The sequence below is a fragment of the Oncorhynchus keta genome, unplaced genomic scaffold, assembly GCF_023373465.1.
Source record: "Oncorhynchus keta strain PuntledgeMale-10-30-2019 unplaced genomic scaffold, Oket_V2 Un_scaffold_938_pilon_pilon, whole genome shotgun sequence".
In the NCBI taxonomy this organism is placed as follows: Eukaryota; Metazoa; Chordata; class Actinopteri; order Salmoniformes; family Salmonidae; genus Oncorhynchus; species Oncorhynchus keta.
This window is the reverse complement of record NW_026291017.1, coordinates 335,661-354,954: the sequence shown is the minus strand read 5'-3', so window position 1 is coordinate 354,954 and position 19,294 is coordinate 335,661. Positions and strand designations below refer to the sequence as shown.

General features: G+C 42.3%; 1 protein-coding gene across 7 annotated transcripts in view; it reads right to left on the bottom strand.

The window, feature by feature from the left end:
* LOC118372392 (uncharacterized) overlaps window positions 1-19,294 on the bottom strand; it is a 76,765-nt gene that overhangs the window by 45,134 nt on the left and 12,337 nt on the right. For 5 of the 7 annotated variants that reach the window (XR_008135711.1, XM_035758254.2, XM_035758256.2 and 2 more), the window contains 2 exons: window positions 17,762-17,806; window positions 17,445-17,489 (listed from right to left, as the gene is read on the bottom strand). Coding sequence is in view for 6 of the 7 variants with exons in the window: in XM_035758254.2 (XP_035614147.2) it covers window positions 17,445-17,489; window positions 17,762-17,806 (90 nt within the window). In the remaining variant the exon portion in view is untranslated. Of the gene's footprint in view, window positions 1-13,230; window positions 13,326-17,444; window positions 17,490-17,761; window positions 17,807-19,294 lie in introns of all 7 variants that reach the window. The other 2 variants (XM_052517683.1, XM_052517684.1) reach the window with 1 other exon arrangement.

Here is a 19,294-nt window from a genome sequence, read left to right as displayed (position 1 = left end):
GGCTCAGGGCAGGCAGGCAGGCTCAGGGCAGGCAGGCTCAGGGCAGGCAGGCTCAGGCTCAGGGCAGGCAGATGGTCAAAACTGGGAAAACAGGGACTAGAAAGAAACAGGTGTATGGGGGAAAACGCTGGTAGGCTTGACGAGACAAGATGAACTGGCAACAGACAAACAGAAAACACAGGTATAAATGCATAGGAGATAATGGGCGACATCTGGAGGGGGGGGGCAGACTGTCAGCTTTAATTTGAGGGTATTCTCATCCGTGTCGGGTGAGCCGTTTAGAAATTACAGGACTTTTTCTACATAGGCCTCCCATTTTATGGACCCAAAGTATTGGGACAAATTCACCATATCTGGTCCCATATTTCTAGCACACAATGATTACATCAAGTTTGTGACTAAAAACTTGTTGGATCCATTTGCTGTTTGTTTTGCAGATTATTTTGTGCCCAATAGAAATTAATGGTAAATCATGTATTCTGTCACTTTTATTGTAAATTAGAATATCTGTTTCTTTACACCTCTACTTTAATATGGATGCTACCATGATTATGGATAATCCTGAATGAATCATAAATAATGAGTGAGAAAGTTAGACGCACAAATATCAGACCCCCAAGACTTGCTAACAATTTGTAAGTCGCTCTGGATAAGAGCGTCTGCTAAATGACTTAAATGTAATGTAATGTAATGCTAACCTCTGCATCTAACTTTCTCACTCCTCACTGCATTATTCATGATTCATTCAGGATTATCCGTAATCATGGTAGCGTCCGTGTTAATGTAAAAGTGTTTAGAAACATTATTTTCTTATTTAGAATAAAAGTGACACAATAATACACATAAGTGAATTTGTCCCAATACTTTAGGTCCCCTAAAATGGGGGACTATGTACAAAAGTGCTGTAATTTCTAAACGGTTCAACTGATATGGATGAAAATACCCTCAAATCAGAACTGTCAGTCTGTACTTTAACTTTATAGTCATTGTATAATTTCAAATTCAAAGTGCTGGAGTACAGAGCCAAAACAACTAAAGATGTCTGTGCCAATACTTCGTAGCTCACTGTACTTCATCTGATTCCATACATGTTACTTTGTGCAACGTTCGCCTGTTGTTTTCCTTCATTTTAAATGTACATTTCATTAAAAACATCTCCAACAGCTCAAACATGTTTCTCTCTTCTTGGTCGTTTGTCTCAATTTAACAGATGTCATGTACTGAGAGCCTTCAAACCCCATGTTTCTGCTCCTCAGTTACCCCACCAGGAAGACCACCAGCTGGAAGGAAGCAACAGAGGAAAGAGCTCATGAGACAAAACATTACTAATGACTAAGCCCAGGAGTTTTTCCTGGTCAGGTCACATGGTCTGGAAAAACTCTTGTTCTTATGTTATAAATGCAACAACAGGTGTTCTTCCTTTCCTTTAAGAATACCAGCACCAATCAGACTTGTTCTTTGTTTGTCTTTCATTGCAACCAAATTAAAATAATAATACCACATGTTGATAATCACTAACATAATAATGTGATAACAATGTGAGCACTTCCTAATACTTCTCAATAAATGTAGTGGTTGGTGTCTTTCTCAGACTCAGACTTACCATCCTAAAATACTGGATTCTTTACTGGTGAAAACACACAACAGAAGAGTTGGACATAATCATACGCACACACATATCCCTGGTCTCCCTTCACACCCTCACAAGCTACAACAATGCAAAAAATACAAATAAATCCTGGTTAATGTCTATTCTGGACCACTAACTAGCTCTAGTTATATCATTTCAAGTAACACTCTAGATCACGTGACAAATTCATTCCACGGAGGGTCGAGTGTCTGAGGGGTGTTCGCCCCTCGTACTGGATTGATTAACTAATGTCACTAATTAATTAAGGAACTCCCCTCACCTGGTTGTCTAGGTCTTACACTGAAAGGAAAAAACTCAAATCCGTAGACGCTAAGCCCTTCGTGGAATGAGTTTGTTCTAGATGAACCCTCTCTTCTTATAATACAACACACGACAATGTATTTAGCTTTTCAGAATCAGTCAGTTACAGGAATCAAATCATCAGGACAAATATGGTTTGAGTTCACTGTAACTGCCAGAGCACTCTGTTACCAGGTGAATTATCTGCTTAAGTTTCATACACACCTTCCTTCCCCTGCCCAGCTTGGTCTGCGTCCTCTTCCCCTTCATTCCCGTTGAAAGCAAGTATCAGAAGCATTCTATGTGTGCTATTTCTATGCTTCCCGTTTCGGGTTTTGTACACCAGCTTCAAACAGCTGAATAAACAATATGGTTGGTTATTCAAAATATATTTTACACAATGACTGCTTATTTTGTGACAAAGTGAAATTATGTACACTTTTATAATTATATCACCCAGGAAATGGAGGAATGATTTCTGTATAGTCCATCTTTAAAGAAGTTGCTTCTGTTTGTACAGCCTTAAATTAACTGGATGACTTGCCTTGTTCTGACTGGACTACATCACTGCCTTTAGTTGAGAAGAAGAGAAGAGAGAAGTTGAGTTTAGCATTCTCATACACAGATCACATTAGCATTGGTTGTGATCACTTCTGGATGACAATGAAAAGGATGCTAAGTGGCAGAATTCCAGGCGAATGCCACTGTCTTCTTACCCTCAGGCTTTGACTCATCTTTAGGACTATTGGATCTGTTTATCTGCTAATGAGAACAGAAGGACAAACTCTTTCTAATTCGATCATTTGAAAGAAATCTCCAATACTTTTATAATACACAGTATAATGTATACTAAACAAAAAAATGCTTGTGAGGCATTGCATAACCTTCTGTTTCTACATGACCACGCACAGACATACACACGGGTACATACACACAGATATATACATACGCACACAGAAACACATACTGATAACAGTGTACAGTCGTGGCCATACGTTTTGAGAATCACACAATTTATTTTCACAAAGTCTGTTGCCTCAGTTTGTATGATGGCAATTTGCATATACTCCAGAATGTTATGAAGATTGCAATTAATTGCAATTCATCTGATCAAAGTCCCTCTTTGCCATGCAAATTAAAAAATGTTTCCAATGCATTTCAGCCCTGCCACAAAAAGACCAGCTGACATCATGTCAGTGATTATCTCGTTAACACAGGTGTGAGTGTTGAAGGCTGGAGATCATTCTGTCATGCTGATTGAGTTCAAATAACAGACTGGAAGCTTCAAAAGGAGGGTGGTGCTTGGAATCATTGTTCTTCCTTTGTCAACCATGGTTACCTGCAAGGAAACACGTGCTGTCATCATTTCTTTGCACAAAAAGGGCTTCACAGGCAAGGATATTGGTGCCAGTAAGATTGCACCTAAATCAACCATTTATCGGATCATCAAGAACTTCAAGGAGAGCGGTTCAATTGTTGTGAAGAAGGCTTCAGGGAGCCCAAGAAAGTCCAGCAAGTGCCAGGATTGTCTCCTAAAGTTGATTCAGCTGCGGGATTGGGGCACCACCAGTACAGAGCTTGCTCAGGAATGGCAGCAGGCAGGTGTGAGTGCATCTGCACGCACAGTGAGGAGAAGACTTTTGGAGGATGGCCTGGTGTCAAGAAGGGCAGCAAAGAAGCCACTTCTCTCCAGGAAAAACATCAGGGACAGACTGAAAGTCTGCAAAAGGTACAGGGATTGGACTGCTGAGGACTGGGGTAAAGTAATTTTCTCTGATGAATCCCCTTTCTGATTGTTTGGGGCATCCAGAAAAAAGCTTGTCCAGAGAAGACAAGGTGAGTGCTACCATCAGTCCTGTGTCATGCCAACAGTAAAGCATCCTTAGACCATTCATGTGTGGGGTTGCTTCTCAGCCAAGGGAGTGGGCTCACTCACAATATTGCCTAAGAACATAGCCATGAATAAAGAATAGTACCAACATATCCTCCGAGAGCAACTTCTCCCAACCATTCAGGAACAGTTTGGTGACGAACAATGCCTTTTCCAGCATGATAGAGCACCTTGCCATAAGGAAAAAGTGATAACTAAGTAGCTCGGGGAACTAAACATCAATATTTTGGGTCCATGGCCAGGAAACTACCCAGACCTTAATCCCATTGAGAACTTGTGGTCAATCCTCAAGAGGCGGGTGGACAAACAAAAACCCACAAATTCTGACAAACTCCAAGCATTAATTTTGCAAGAATGGGCTGCCATCAGTCAGGATGTGGCCCAGAAGTTAATTGACAGCATGCCAGGGCGGATAGAAAAGGAAGGGTCAACACTGCAAATATTGACTTTTTGCATCAACTTCATGTAATTGTCAATAAAAGCCTTTGACACTTATGAAATGCTTGTAATTATACTTCAGCATTCCATAGTAACACCTGAAAAAATATCTAAAGACACTGAGGCAGCTAACTTTGTGGAAATTAATATTTGTGTCATTCTCAAAACTTTTGGCCACGACTGTATATGTCAAGCTGTTTTCTGTTGAACTCCACAGAATAAACTCCACTGTCTTATATCTTCAATCCACTGATTCTCAGCTCTCCAGTAGTCTGGTTCAGGGTTGTGCGGTTTATGAAGGCAGCATAGATACCCAGACCACCCGGATCTGTGTACTTCCCATGCTTCCATACGATGCTGGTGATGGAGTCAGGCACTGTGGACTTGTCCGGCGCCAACACGAGCTCACCTCCCAGGTGGTGAAGGTAGGAAACAACATCTCCACCCCGCTGATCCGCAACACTGGGGCCCCACAAGGGTGCGTTCTCAGCCTTCTCCTGTACTCCCTGTTCACCCATGACTGCGTGGCCATGCACGCCTCCAACTCAATCATCAAGTTTGTAGACGACACTACAGTGGTAGGCTTGATTACCAACAACGACGAGACGGCCTACAGGGAGGAGGTGAGGGCCCTTGGAGTGTGGTGTCAGGAAAATAACCTATCACTCAACATCAACAAAACAAAGGAGATGATCGTGGAATTCAGGAAACAGCAGAGGGAGCACCCCCCCATCCACATCGACGGGACAGTAGTGGAGAAGGTGGAACGTTTCAAGTTCCTCTGCGGACATATCACAGACAAACTGAATTGGTCCACCCACACAGACAGCGTGGTGAAGAAGGTGCAACAGCGCCTCTTCAACCTCAGGAGGCTGAAGAAATTTGGCTTGTCACCTAAAACACACACAAACTTTTACAGATGCACAATCGAGAGCATGCTGTCGGGCTGTATCACCTCCTTGTACGGCAACTGCACCGCCCTCAACCGTAAGGCTCTCCAGAGGGTAGTGCGAGCTGCACAATGCAGCACCAGGGGCAAACTACCTGCCCTCCAGGACACCTGCAGCACCCGATATCACAGGAAGGCCAAAAAGATCATCAAGGACAACAACCACCCGAGCCCCTGCCTGTTCACCCCGCTATCATCCAGAAGGCGAGGTCAGTACAGGTGCATCAAAGCTGGGACAGAGAGACTGAAAATCAGCTTCTATCTCAAGGCCATCAGACTGTTGAACAGCCATCACTAACATAAGAGAGGCTGCTGCCAACATACAGACTCAAATCTCTGGCCACTTTATATTAAATTTACTTAATAAAAGTATCATTAGTAACTTTAAATAACAGCACTTGAATAATCTTTACATATCCAACATTACTCATCTATATACTGTATTCTATACCATCTACTGCATCTTGCCTATGCCGCACGGCCATCACTCATCCATATATTTACATGTACATATTCTTATTCATCCCTTTACATTTGTGTGTATAAGGTAGTTGTTGGGAATTTGTTAAGATTACTTGTTAGATATTACTGTATTGTCAGAACTAGAAGCACAAGCATTTCGCTACACTCGCATTAACATCAGCAAACCATGTGTATGTGTATATAAAATTTGATTTGATTTCATGATAAAGATCATCTGAAAAGCAGACATTTCATACATGTATCAGAGTATCAATGTGTCCAGGGTAACACATTATGGTGAGGGTATAAATATGTAGTCCTAACCCTATTGGCATTGAACTGACATTATTATCAACCTTTACTGTTTATATCTAAAATTCTGTTTGCTGATGTGTATCAGGTCTATGTAGTCTGGCCACTTTGACTAGTATCCCCCCCACCCCACCCCACCACCACCACCGGAGCAGAAATGTATCTAGACTACACCACAGATTAAAGTCTTTGGGGACACCCTGTCCACTATTATATCAATATAGATCCTATTAAACCACTAGAGGGGCTATGTCATAGTCCCTCAAAGTTCCAGAATGGGGCAAAAATAGCAAAAATCTTGTTCAGGGAGAAATCCAAAACCAGTCTAATTGGATTGGATGGCGGTAGAGGCATAGATGATGCAGTTCCTGATTTTACTGATGCAGGAAGATAAACGTAAGGCATGAGATGTATCAGAAATTGTGTAATGAAATTATAGTCAACCTAAAATAGTCATATAATTATAGATACAGCGTATAGGAAGAGGATGAACTTTAATGTCTTGGGGAAAATGGTCTTAGACACACAGTTCTGTTGTATACAAAATAGACACTGTACATTACACACTCAACATAATACATACATTACACATAAGCCTTATCATACACTTCTCATACAGCCACGGGGAGGGATGTTGTCTCACACCCATATGGGTTTTATACAAATTGTATGTACTGTACACATAGTCATTAAGATTTACTGGATAAAAATAAAAAATATAAACGTAACATGTAAAGTGTTGGCCCCATGTTTCATGAGCTGAAATAAAAGATCCCAGAAATGTTCCATATGCAAAAATGCTTTTTTCTCTAAACATTTCTGCACAAATTTGTTTACATCCCTGTTAGTGAACATTTCTCATTTGCCAGGATACAGTGCATTTGGAAAGTATTCAGACCCCTTGACTTTTTCAACATTTTGTTACATTAGTCTTATTCTAAAATGGATTCAATAGTTTTTCCCCCCTCATCAGTCTGAACACAATACCCCATTGTCTGCGGTCGAACGACCACCCCGCATCACTGTCAAACGCTCTCTAAAACACTTCAGTGAGCAGGCCTTTCTAATCATCCTGGCCCGGGTATCCTGGAAGGATATTGATCTCATTCCGTCAGTAGAGGATGCCTGGTTATTCTTTAAAAGTCCTTTCCTCACCATCTTAAATAAGCATGCCCCATTCAAAAAAATGTAGAACTATGAACAGATATAACCCTTGGTTCACTCCAGACCTGACTGCCCTTGACCAGCACAAAAACATCCTGTGGCATTCTGCATTAGCATCGAATATCCCCCGTGATATGCAGCTTTTCAGGGAAGTTAGGAACCAATATACACAGGCAGTTAGGAAAGCAAAGGCTAGCTTTTTCAAACAGAAATTTGCATCCTGTAGCACAAACTCCAAAAAGTTCTGGGACACTGTAAAAGTCCATGGAGAATAAGAGCACCTCCTCCCAGCTGCCCACTGCACTGAGGCTAGGAAACACTGTCACCACCGATAAATCGGCGATAAGTGAGAACTTCAATAAGCATTTTTCACGGCTGGCTATGTTTTCCACCAGGCTACCCCTACCCCGGTCAACAGCCCTGCACCCCTCACAGAAACTTGTGCAAGCCTCCCCATTTCTCCTTCACCCAAATCCAGATAGCTGATGTTCTGAAAAAGCTGCAAAGTCTGGACCCCTACAAATCAGCCGGGCTAGACAATCTGGACCCTCTCTTTCTAAAATGAGATTTTCTAAAATAGGGTTGCAACCCCTATTACTAGCCTGTTCAACCTCTCTTTCATATCGTCTGAGATCCCCAGAGATTAGAAAGCCGTATTCTCTTTGTTCTTGTTTCCTTATTAGGATGCCGGTGGGCGGAGTTGGGAGGGTCGTCAGCTACATGGGAAACACCTGGGCCCCGCTGTGTCATAGAATAAATACACCAATTCCCCATTCATGGAAGAGACTCTCTCCATGCAGACCCCTTTATAGATTTTGTTGTGTTTCTTGGTGGCTTTTTGGTTGGTTTGCTTTGGCATCTTTCAACACCCTGCATTATCACATTTATGCAAAACACTCACTTACACTACTGATTACACACACCAGTGTGTATTGTACATAGTTTAGTTTATTTAGTAAATATATGTTTTGTTACTCCTTATCTCCACGTTGTCTCCCTTTTGTTACGGGCTTTGAGCCGGTTCATAACACTATTCTGTATACTTCTGGCCCTTCTTTGGACACTGTGTTAACAACCCTCCAGATGAGCTTCAATGCCATACAACTCTCCTTCTGTGGTCTCCAACTGCTCTTAAATACAAGTAAAACTAAATGCATGCTCTTCAACCGATCGCTGCCCGCACCTGCCCGCCCGTCCAGCATCACTATTCTGGACGATTCTGACTTAGAATATGTGGACAACTACAAATACCTAGGTGTCTGGTTAGACTGCAAACTCTCCTTCCAGACTCATATTAAGTATCTCCAATCCAAAGTTAAATCTGGAATCGGCTTCCTAGTTCGCAACAAAGCATCCTTCACTCATGCTGCCAAACATACCCTCGTAAAACTGACTATATAAACCTCCGATGTCATTTACAAAATAGCCTCCAATACTCTACTCAGCAAATTGGAATCAGTCTATCACAGTGCCATCCGTTTTGTCACCACAGCCCCATATACTACCCACCACTGCGAACTGTATGCTCTCGTTGGCTGGCCCTCGCTTCATATTCGTAGCCAAACACACTGGCTCCAGGTCATCTATAAGTCTTTGCTAGGTAAAGCTCCGCCTTATCTCAGCTCACTGGCCACCATAGCAGCACCCACCCGTAGCACGCGCTCCAGCAGGTATATTTCACTGGTCACCCTAAAAAGCCGATTCCTCCTTCAGGCCACCTTTCCTTCCAGTTCTCTGCTGCCAATGACTGGAACGAACTGCAAAAATCACTGAAGCTGGAGACTCATATCTCCCTCACTAGCTAAGCACCAGCGGTCAGAGCAGCTCACAGATCACTGCACCTGTAAATAGCCCATCCAACTACCTCATCTCCATAATGTTATTTATTTTTGCTTCTTTGCACCCCAGTTTCTCTCTTTGCACACTCATCTTCTGCACATCTATCACTCCAGTATTTAATTGCTATATTGTAATTATATTGTAATTATTTCGCCACTATGGTCTATTTATTGCCTGTATATATACTTTTTCTATTGTATTTTTGACTGTATGTTTGTTTATTCCATGTGTGACTGTTGTTGTTTGTGTCGCACTGCTTTGCTTTATCTTGGCCAGGTTGCAGTTGTAAATGAGAACTTGTTCTCATCTAGCCTACATGGTTAAATAAAGGTGAAATAAAAAAAATTAAAAAATTAAAAAATAGTCAAGAAGTCAAAGTCAAAAAGAGATTCAGTTCCTTTAAATCCATGATTCTCAATAAGGATTAAATTCAGATCTTTCCCAAAAAAGGTAAATCCACAAAAAACGCAACCTCAGAGGGGCACCCATGTCGTCCAGTGCTGGTGGTCAAGATGAGACGGTGCCTCTGGTCCACAGTTCCCTGGCTAGAGAGATGTCAGCTAGGAATAAATCATTAGGAATAAGAGTTGGTAACAGACTAACAGTCTACTTATAGTGAGTTGACCAGAAGTATTGCACAATAAAGGGAAATGAAGTGAAAACAGTCTACATTGTTATCATACTCCAACTTACCGTCCGTCCTACAATGCTGAATTCCCTTCTGATTCCCCCTTTCTATTGTCGTACTTCACCGTGTCTTCTTTCAGCAGCATGGACCCCTCTGCAAGAAAACACAATAGGAGAACTCAACTAGAGAAATGGAACCATTCAGAATTAATGTGATTCAAGAATGCTGTAATAACAATGGCACTGATTCCTTCTCTGTTATCACCGTTTGTGACTAAACTAAAACAAGAAGCTCCCGCGCTGAGGTCTGTTCAACGCTGGTCCGACCAATCTGATTCCACACTCCAAGACTGCTTCCATCACGTGGACTGGGATATGTTCCGTATTGCGTCAGACGACAACATTGACGAATACGCTGATTTGGTGTGCGAGTTCATTAGAACGTGCGTTGAAGATGTCGTTCCCATAGCAACGATTAAAACATTCCCAAACCAGAAACCGTGGATTGATGGCAGCATTCGCGTGAAACTGAAAGCGCAAACCACTGCTTTTAATCAGGGCAAGGTGACTGGAAACATGACCGAATACAAACAGTGTAACTATTCCCTCCGCAAGGCAATCAAACAAGCTAAGCGTCAGTATAGAGACAAAGTAGAATCTCAATTCAACGGCTCAGACACAAGAGGTATGTGGCAGGGTCTACAGTCAATCACGGATTACAAAAAGAAAACCAGCCCCGTCACGGACCAGGATGTCTTGCTCCCAGGCAGACTAGATAACTTTTTTGCCCGCTTTGAGGACAATACAGTGCCACTGACACGGCCCGCAGCCAAAACATGTGGACTCTCCTTCACTGCAGCCGACGTGAGGAAAACATTTAAACGTGTCAACCCTCGCAAGGCTGCAGGCCCAGACGGCATGGACTTCAGGAAACAGCAGAGGGAACACCCCCCTATCCACATCGATGGAACAGTAGTGGAGAGGGTAGTAAGTTTTAAGTTCCTCGGCGTACACATCACAGACAAACTGAATTGGTCCACCCACACAGACAGCATCGTGAAGAAGGCGCAGCAGCGCCTCTTCAACCTCAGGAGGCTGAAGAAATTCGGCTTGTCACCAAAAGCACTCACAAACTTCTACAGATGCACAATCGAGAGCATCCTGTCGGGCTGTATCACCGCCTGGTACGGCAACTGCTCCGCCCACAACCGTAAGGCTCTCCAGAGGGTAGTGAGGTCTGCACAACGCATCACCGGGGGCAAACTACCTGCCCTCCAGGACACCTACACCACCCGATGTCACAGGAAGGCCATAAAGATCATCAAGGACAACAACCACCCAAGCCACTGCCTGTTCACCCCGTTATCATCCAGAAGGCGAGGTCAGTACAGGTGCATCAAAGCTGGGACCGACAGACTGAAAAACAGCTTCCATCTCAAGGCCATCAGACTGTTAAACAGCCACCACTAACATTGAGTGGCTGCTGCCAACACACTGACTCAACTCCAGCCACTTTAATAATGGGAATTGATGGGAAATGATGTAAAATATATCACTAGCCACTTTAAACAATGCTACCTAATATAATGTTTACATACCCTACATTATTCATCTCATATGTATACGTATATACTGTACTCTATATCATCTACTGCATCCTTATGTAATACATGTATCACTAGCCACTTTAACTATGCCACTTTGTTTACATACTCATCTCATATGTATATACTGCACTCAATACCATCTACTGTATCTTGCCTATGCCGCTCTGTACCATCACTCATTCATATATCTTATGTACATATTCTTTATCCCCTTACACTTGTGTCTATAAGGTAGTAGTTTTGGAATTGTTAGCTAGATTACTTGTTGGTTATTACTGCATTGTCGGAACTAGAAGCACAAGCATTTCGCTACACTCGCACTAACATCTGCTAACCATGTGTATGTGACAAATAAAATTTGATTTGTTTTGTGACAGTTTAAGATGATGCCAGTCTTTCTCATCTATTCGAGACTGAGGTCTGTACATTTATCCTGACGCATACAGAGGGACTTGAGGTGAACCGTCCCTTTCTCATACACACCTCCATTTGTCTCTCCTTTTTCAGCGGCGTCAAGGTCGCCCCCTGGTGCAGCGCTGCCATTCGTTGTAGTCTCATCATCGCCCCCTGAGGAAACACACAGAGAAGGTAAAACATGTACGACAGCCTCTCTACTGAACCACCAGTGTTTCCCAGACAGTGTTTTCTTAGACAGGACAAGCCCTCTCACCACAATATGTTTTTTAAACCCGACTCGTTCTAACAATCCTCAACATATTTGATGGTAGAATTCCAGTGTAACACCACTTTCACCTCAATCTGTAACCAGGTTTCCATCCAACCTTTTTATGCACACACACACACACACACACACACACACACACACACACACACACACACACACACACACACACACACACACACACACACACACACACACACACACACACACACACACACACACACACACACACACACACACAGGTCCCTAATTTAATTAAAACCGATTTCTGGAGATGGCCATTAGTGGAACCGTAACCTCTGCAGAATCAAATAAAAGGAAAACATCAACTACAGCCTCTCTCCTACTGCATCAAACACTGCTTAAAGCAACCATATGTAACTTTTTGGGCGATCCAACCAAATCCACATAGAAATGTGAGTTATAGATCTTTTACTCCCATTGCAAGCAAGTCTAAGTGGTAGATATGTTCTATGTGTGATAGTTCTATGCTTCCCATTTTGGTTTTGTACACCAGCTTCAAAAATATGAATATACAATATTTTTGGTTATGGAAAATATATTTTTCAGAGGTTTAGATGGTAAAATGATTCTCTACACAATGGCAGCTTGTTTTTTTTTCACATAAACTGAAATTAGGCAAACTACTAGAATTTTATCAACAAGGAAATGGAGTGATTTCTGTGTAGTACATCTTTAAAGAAGTTAAAGGCAGTGATGATGTAGTCCAGCCAGAAAAAGGCAAGTCATCCAGTTAATTTAAGACTGTACAAACATAAGTGAGGGGAAGAGAAGAGAGTTTAGCATTCTCATACACAGACCATATTAGTATGTGTTGTGTTCACTTCTGGATGACAATGAAAAGGAGGCTCAGTGAAATCCAGGTGAATGCCACTGTCTTCTTACCCTCAGGCTTTGACTCATATTTAGGACTGTTTGACCTGCTGCTAAGGAGAACAGAAGTTCAAACTTTCTCTAATCAGATAACTTGAAAGAAAAACTGCAATACTTATAATACACAGTATAATGTGTACTGAACCCCAACAAATGCCTGTGAGGCATTGCATAATCTGCTGTTTCTACATGGCAACGCACACACATGGGTACATACACACAGATATATGCACACGCACAGAAACACTTACTGATAACAGATATTTTATATGTCTGGTCAAGCAGTTTGCTGTTAAACTCCACAGAATAAACTCCACTGTCTGTTTTCATCAATCCACTGATTCTCAGCTCTCCAGTAGTCTGGTCCAGGGTTGTACGCTCTTTGAAGACACCATAGATCTCCAGACCACCAAAATCCTTGTCCCACTCTGCCACCTTGTTCTTCCCATGCTTCCATAGGATGCTTGTGATGGAGTCAGGCACTGTGGACTTGTCCGGCGTCAACACGAGCTCACCTCCCACTTTAAGATCTGGAAAAGCAGACATGTCATACATGTATCAGAGTATCAATGTATCCAGGGTAACACATTAAGGTGAGGGTATAAATATGTAGTCCTAACCCTATTGGCATTGAACTGACATTATTATCAACCTTTACTGTTTATGCATAGAATTCTGCATGCTGGGTTTATCTGGTCTATGTAGTCTGAACACTGTGACTAGTACCCCCCCACCGGAGCAGAAATGTATCTAGACTACACCACAGATTAAAGTCTTTGGGGACACCCTGTCCACTATTATATCAATATAGATTCTATTAAACCACTAGAGGGGCTATGTCATAGTCCCTCAAAGTTCCAGAATGGGGCAAAAATAGCAAACATCTTGTTCAGGGAGAAATCCAAAACCAGTCTAATTGGATTGAATGGCGGTAGAGGCATAGATGATGCACTTCCTGATTTTACTGATGCAGGAAGATAAACGTAAGGCATGAGATGTATCAGAAATTGTGTAATGAAATTATAGTCAACCTAAAATAGTCATATAATTATAGATACAGCGTATAGGAAGAGGATGAACTTTAATGTCCCAAGGGGAAAATGGTCTTAGACACACAGTTCTGCTGTATACAAAATAGACACTGTACATTACACACTCAACATAATACATACATTACACATTACCCTTATCATACAGCCACAGGGAGGGATGTTGTCTCATACAATCTGTATAAATAGCCTTTAAGATATACTGAATAAAAATATAAACGTAACATGTAAAGTGTTGGTCCCATGTTTCAAGAGCTGAAATAAAAGATTCCAGAAATGTTCAATATGTACAAAAAAACATGCACAAATTTGTTTACATCCCTTTTAGTGAACATTTCTCCTTTGCCAGGATACAGTGCATTTGGAAAGTATTCAGACCCCTTGACTTTTTCAGCATTTTGTTACATTAGCCTTATTCTAAATTGGAATCAATCGTTTTCCCCCCCTCATCAATCTACAGACAATACCCCATAATGACAAAGCAAAAACAGGTTTGTTAAAATTTTTCGAAATGTACTAAAACATCAAAAATGTAAATATAACATTACATTAGTATTCACACCCTTTACTCAATACTTTGTTGAAACACATTTGGCTGCGATTAAAGCCTCGTGTCCTCTTGGGTATGACGCTACAAGCTTGGCACACTTGTATTTGGGGAGTGTCTCCCATTTCTCTCTGCAGATCCTCTCAAGCTCGGTCAGGTTGTATGGGGAGCATCGCTGCGCAGCTATTTTCAGGACTCTCCAGAGATGTTCAATCGGGTTCAAGTCCGGGCTCTGAGTGGGCTACTCAAGGACATTCAGAGACTTGTCCCGAAACCACTCCTGCGTTGACTTGGCTGTGTGATTAGGGTCGCTGTCCTGTTGGAAAGTGAACGTCTGCCCCGTTCTGAGCGCTCTGGAGCAGGTTTTCATCAAGGATTTCTCTGTACTTTGCTCCGTTCTTCTTTCCCCCGATCCTGACTAGTCTCCCAGTCCCTGCCGCTGAAAAACATCCCCAAAGCACGATGCTGCCACCATTCTTCACCGTAGGGGTGGTGCCAGGTTTCCTCCAGACGTGATGCTTGGCATTCAGGCCAAAGAGTTCAATCTTGGTTTCATCAGACCAGAGTCCATCAGGTGCCTTTTGCCAAACTTCAAGTGGGCTGTCATGTGCCTTTTACTGAGGAATGGCTTCTGTCTGGCCACTCTACCATAAAGGCCTGATTGGTGGAGTGCTGCAGAGATGGTTGTCCTTCTATAAGCATCTCCCATCTCCACAGAGGAACTCTGGGAGAGTCGGGTTCTTGGTCACCTCCCTGACCAAGGCCCTTCTCCCCTGATTGCTCAGTTTGGCCGGGCGTCCAGCTCTAGGAAGAGTCTTGCTGGTTCCAATTTTTTTCAATTTAAGAAAGATGGAGGCCACTGTGTTCTTGGGGACCTTCAATGCTGCAGAAATGTTTTGGTACCCTTCCCCACATCTGTGCCTTGACACAATCCTGTCTCGGGACTCTACGGGCAATTCCTTTGACCTCATGGCTTGGTTTTGGTTTTATATACACAGGTGTTTGCCTTTCCAAATCATGTCCAATCAATTTAATTGTCTACAGGTGGACACCAATCAAGTTGTAGAAACATTTCAAGGATGATCCATGAAAACAGAGATGCACCTGAGCTCAATTTTGAGTCTCATAACAAAGGTTCTGAATACTTATATAAATAAAAGGTATTTTTATTTTTTATACATTTTCCAAAAAAATCAATAAACCTGTTCTCGTTTTGTCATTATGGGGTATTGTGTGTAGATTGATGAGAAAAAAATGAATTTAAACCATTTTAGAATAAGGCTGTAACATAAGAATGGTGGAAAAAGTCATGGGGTCTGAATACTTTACAAATACACTGCAATCCATCCACCTGAAAGGTGTGGCATATCAAGAAGCTGATTAAACAGCATGATCATTACAAAAGTGCACCTTGTGCTGTGGACAATAAAAGGCCACTCTAAAATGTGCAGTTTTGAGGGAGCTTGCAATTGGCATGCTGACTGCAGGAATGTCCAACTGAGCTGTTGCCAGAGAATTGAATGTTAATGTCTCTGCCAAAAGTCGCCTGCAACGTTGTTTCAGAGAATTTGGCAGTACGTCCAACCGGCTTCAATACCGCAGACTGTGTAACCATGCCAGCCCATGACTTCCACATCTGGCTTCTTCACATGCGGGATTGCCTGAGACCAGCCACTTAGACAGCTGATTAACCTCACTAGGGTAGGGGGCACTATTTTCACATCCGGATGAAAAGCGTGCCCAAAGTAAACTGCCTTTTACTCAGGCCCAGAAGCTAGGATATACATATAATTGGTGGATTTGGATAGAAAACACTAACGTTTCCAAAACTGTTAAAATAATGCCTGTGAGTATAACAGAACTGATATGGCAGGCGAAAACCTGAGAAAAATCCATCCAGGAAGTGGGATTTTTAATGTTTGTAGTTTAATATTGAATGCCTATACAGTATCCCATTACGTAGGACTCTAATTAAACTTCCTATGGCTTCCACTAGATGTCAACAGTCTTTAGAAAATGTTTTAGGCTTGTATTCTGAAAAACTAGGGAGTAAGACCACTCTGAGTGAGTGGACACTGGGAAGTCCCCAGACTTGTTTACTGCGCACGACTGAGAGCGTGCCTTTCTGGTTTTTCTTTTATATTGACGAAGCTATTGTCCGGTTGAAATATGATTGATTATTATGACTAAAAACAACCTGAGGATTGATTATAAACATTGTTTGACATGTTTTTTTTTGTCTGCCTGTTGTGACTGCCTTTGAGCCATTGGCTTACTGAACAAAACATGCCAACAAAACTGAGGTTTTTGGATATAAAGAGGGACTTTATTGAACAAAACAAACATTTATTGTGTAACTGGGAGTCTTGTGAGTGAAACCATATGAAGATCATCAAAGGTAAAGTTATACATTTTATTGCTATTTCTGACTAATCTACTTGGCTGGTAACTGTATGTAATGTTTTGTGTGCTGGGCGCTGTCCTCAGATAATCGCATGGTATGCTTTCGCCGTAAAGCATTTTTGAAATCTGACACAGCGGCTGGATTAACAAGAAGTTAAAGCTTTATTTTCATGTATAACATATATTTTGAAGAATGTTAAATATTTGAATTGAGTATTTTTGAATTACGCGCTCTGCAATTTCACTGATGTTGGCCAGGTGGGACGCTACCGTCCCACGTACCCGAGAGAGGTTAAACTTGATTTGTGTCTGTAATAAAGCCTTTTTGTATAGAAAAATTCATTCTGATTGGCTGGGTCTGGCTCCCCAGTGGGTGGGCATGCCTATGCCCTCCCATGCCCACCCATGGCTGCGCCCCTCCCCAGTCATGTGAATTGCATAGATAAGGGCCTATTGAATTTAATTGAATGATTTCCTTATATGAAACTCAGTAAAATCGTTGCATGTATATATTTTTTCAGTATATTTAGCTTTTAAGAATCAGTAAGTTACAGGAATCAACTCATGTGGGACAAATATGTCTTGAGTGTATTGTAACCGCCAGAGCACTCTGTTACCAGGTAAACTGTCCACTTAAGTTTCATACATACCTTCATTCCCCTGCCCCTTTTCAGCTTTATCGGCATTGCTTTTCCCTGTTTTGGACACACACACACGCGCACACACGCACGCACGCGCACACACACACACACACACACACACACACACACACACACACACACACACGTGAGTAAAGGTCCCTAATTGAGTTCAAACTGATTTCTGGTGATGGCATTAGAGGAAAAGTAACCTCTGCAGAATCACACAGAGGGAAAACATCAACTACAGCCTCTCTCCTACGGCACCAAATGCTACTTAAAGAAGTTACTTCTGCTTTATACAGTCTTAAATTAACTGGATTACTTGCCTTGTTCTGGCTGGACTCCATCGGTGCCTTTAGCTGAGAAGAAGACTTGAAGAGGAGAGAAGTTGAGTTTAGCATTCTCATACACAGATCACATTAGTATTTGTTGTGTTCACTTCTGGATGACAATGAAAAGGATGCTAAGTGGCAGAATTCCAGTCGAATGACACCGTCTTACCATCAAGTGTCATTGACTTAAACAGCGACTTCATATTTAAAGTAATTAAAAGAATTAAAATAAAATAGCAATCAATGTATGTTCTTGTGATATTCTGAGATATGCAGATGAGCATCTATGCAACTTCTGCTTCATGACGTCTTAAATTAGCTGGAGGACTTGCCTGTGGTTTGGTTGTTTCCATCCCTGACTTTAACTGAAACAACCAAACCGGTACGGGTAGGCATAGTTGAGCTCCATGGTGCTGAATGGACAGCTCCTTGGTACAGGTAGGCATAGTTGAGCTCCATGGTGCTGAATGGACAGCACCTCTGTCTCGTAGACAGCTATATCATTCTACATACTTAATGAGGAGTGTGTGTGACATTTGGTGTGGCGTTCTTTTATGTTTTTAATTTGTACACTTGGTTTGTAAACCATCTGTCAACGATGGTTTTACAGTGGTGATGTGTTGGGACTGATCTTGTTGATCGTGTACATACCCGCTACAAACGGACCAAATTATGAAAGCGCTGCTGGCAGCGGAATCTGCAAAAAGTTCCTACTACAATGCAACTCAAACACGATGGATATCCAAATGGCCCATCTAATCCCTGATTGTTTGAGAGAGGATTACAAACCCAAACGCAAATGTGGAAAACTCGGGGGAATCAGACACCACCTCTCTTACCCACCACCTTGCTGATCAATGCCCAGTCACTGAGGGGAAAGAGGATGAGCTGTCAACGACTCTGCGCTTCCAACACGAATACCGGGAGGCCTGTTTGTTGGCGTTTACTGAGACTTGTTTGGATGACAGAGTACCAGACAGGGAAGTGGCTTCACACTGGTCAGAGCGGACCGTGATCTGACCGTCACAGGGAAACATCACGGTGAGGGAGTCTGCCTGCTTGTCAGGGACCAGACTCCGTACCCCCGACATTGAACTGCTTCTGTGTCACTGTGACCCTACTATCTGCCCTGTGAGTTCCCCCAATTGTTTGTTACCATTGTGTACATTCAACCACAAGCTAATGTAACAAAAGCATCAGAGATTATTCATAATCTGTCACAGAAACTGGAATCCATCTCCCCCGACGCACCCACATTTATTTTAGGGGATTTTAACAACTGTACTTTGCACTAGGTCCTGTTCACGTACCACCAGTATGTGAAATGTCACACTAGAAAAAATAAGACTCTTGATTTGTGCTCTGGGACAATAAATGCTTTCTCTGCCACCACCAGACCTCCCCTGGGGACATCAGACCACAATCATGTCTACCTCCGTCCAACCTACTGAGGGAGAAACCTACAGTTAAAACTGTCCACATCTGGAACGACAATAGTGTCACTCGTCTCCAAGGGTGTTTTGACTG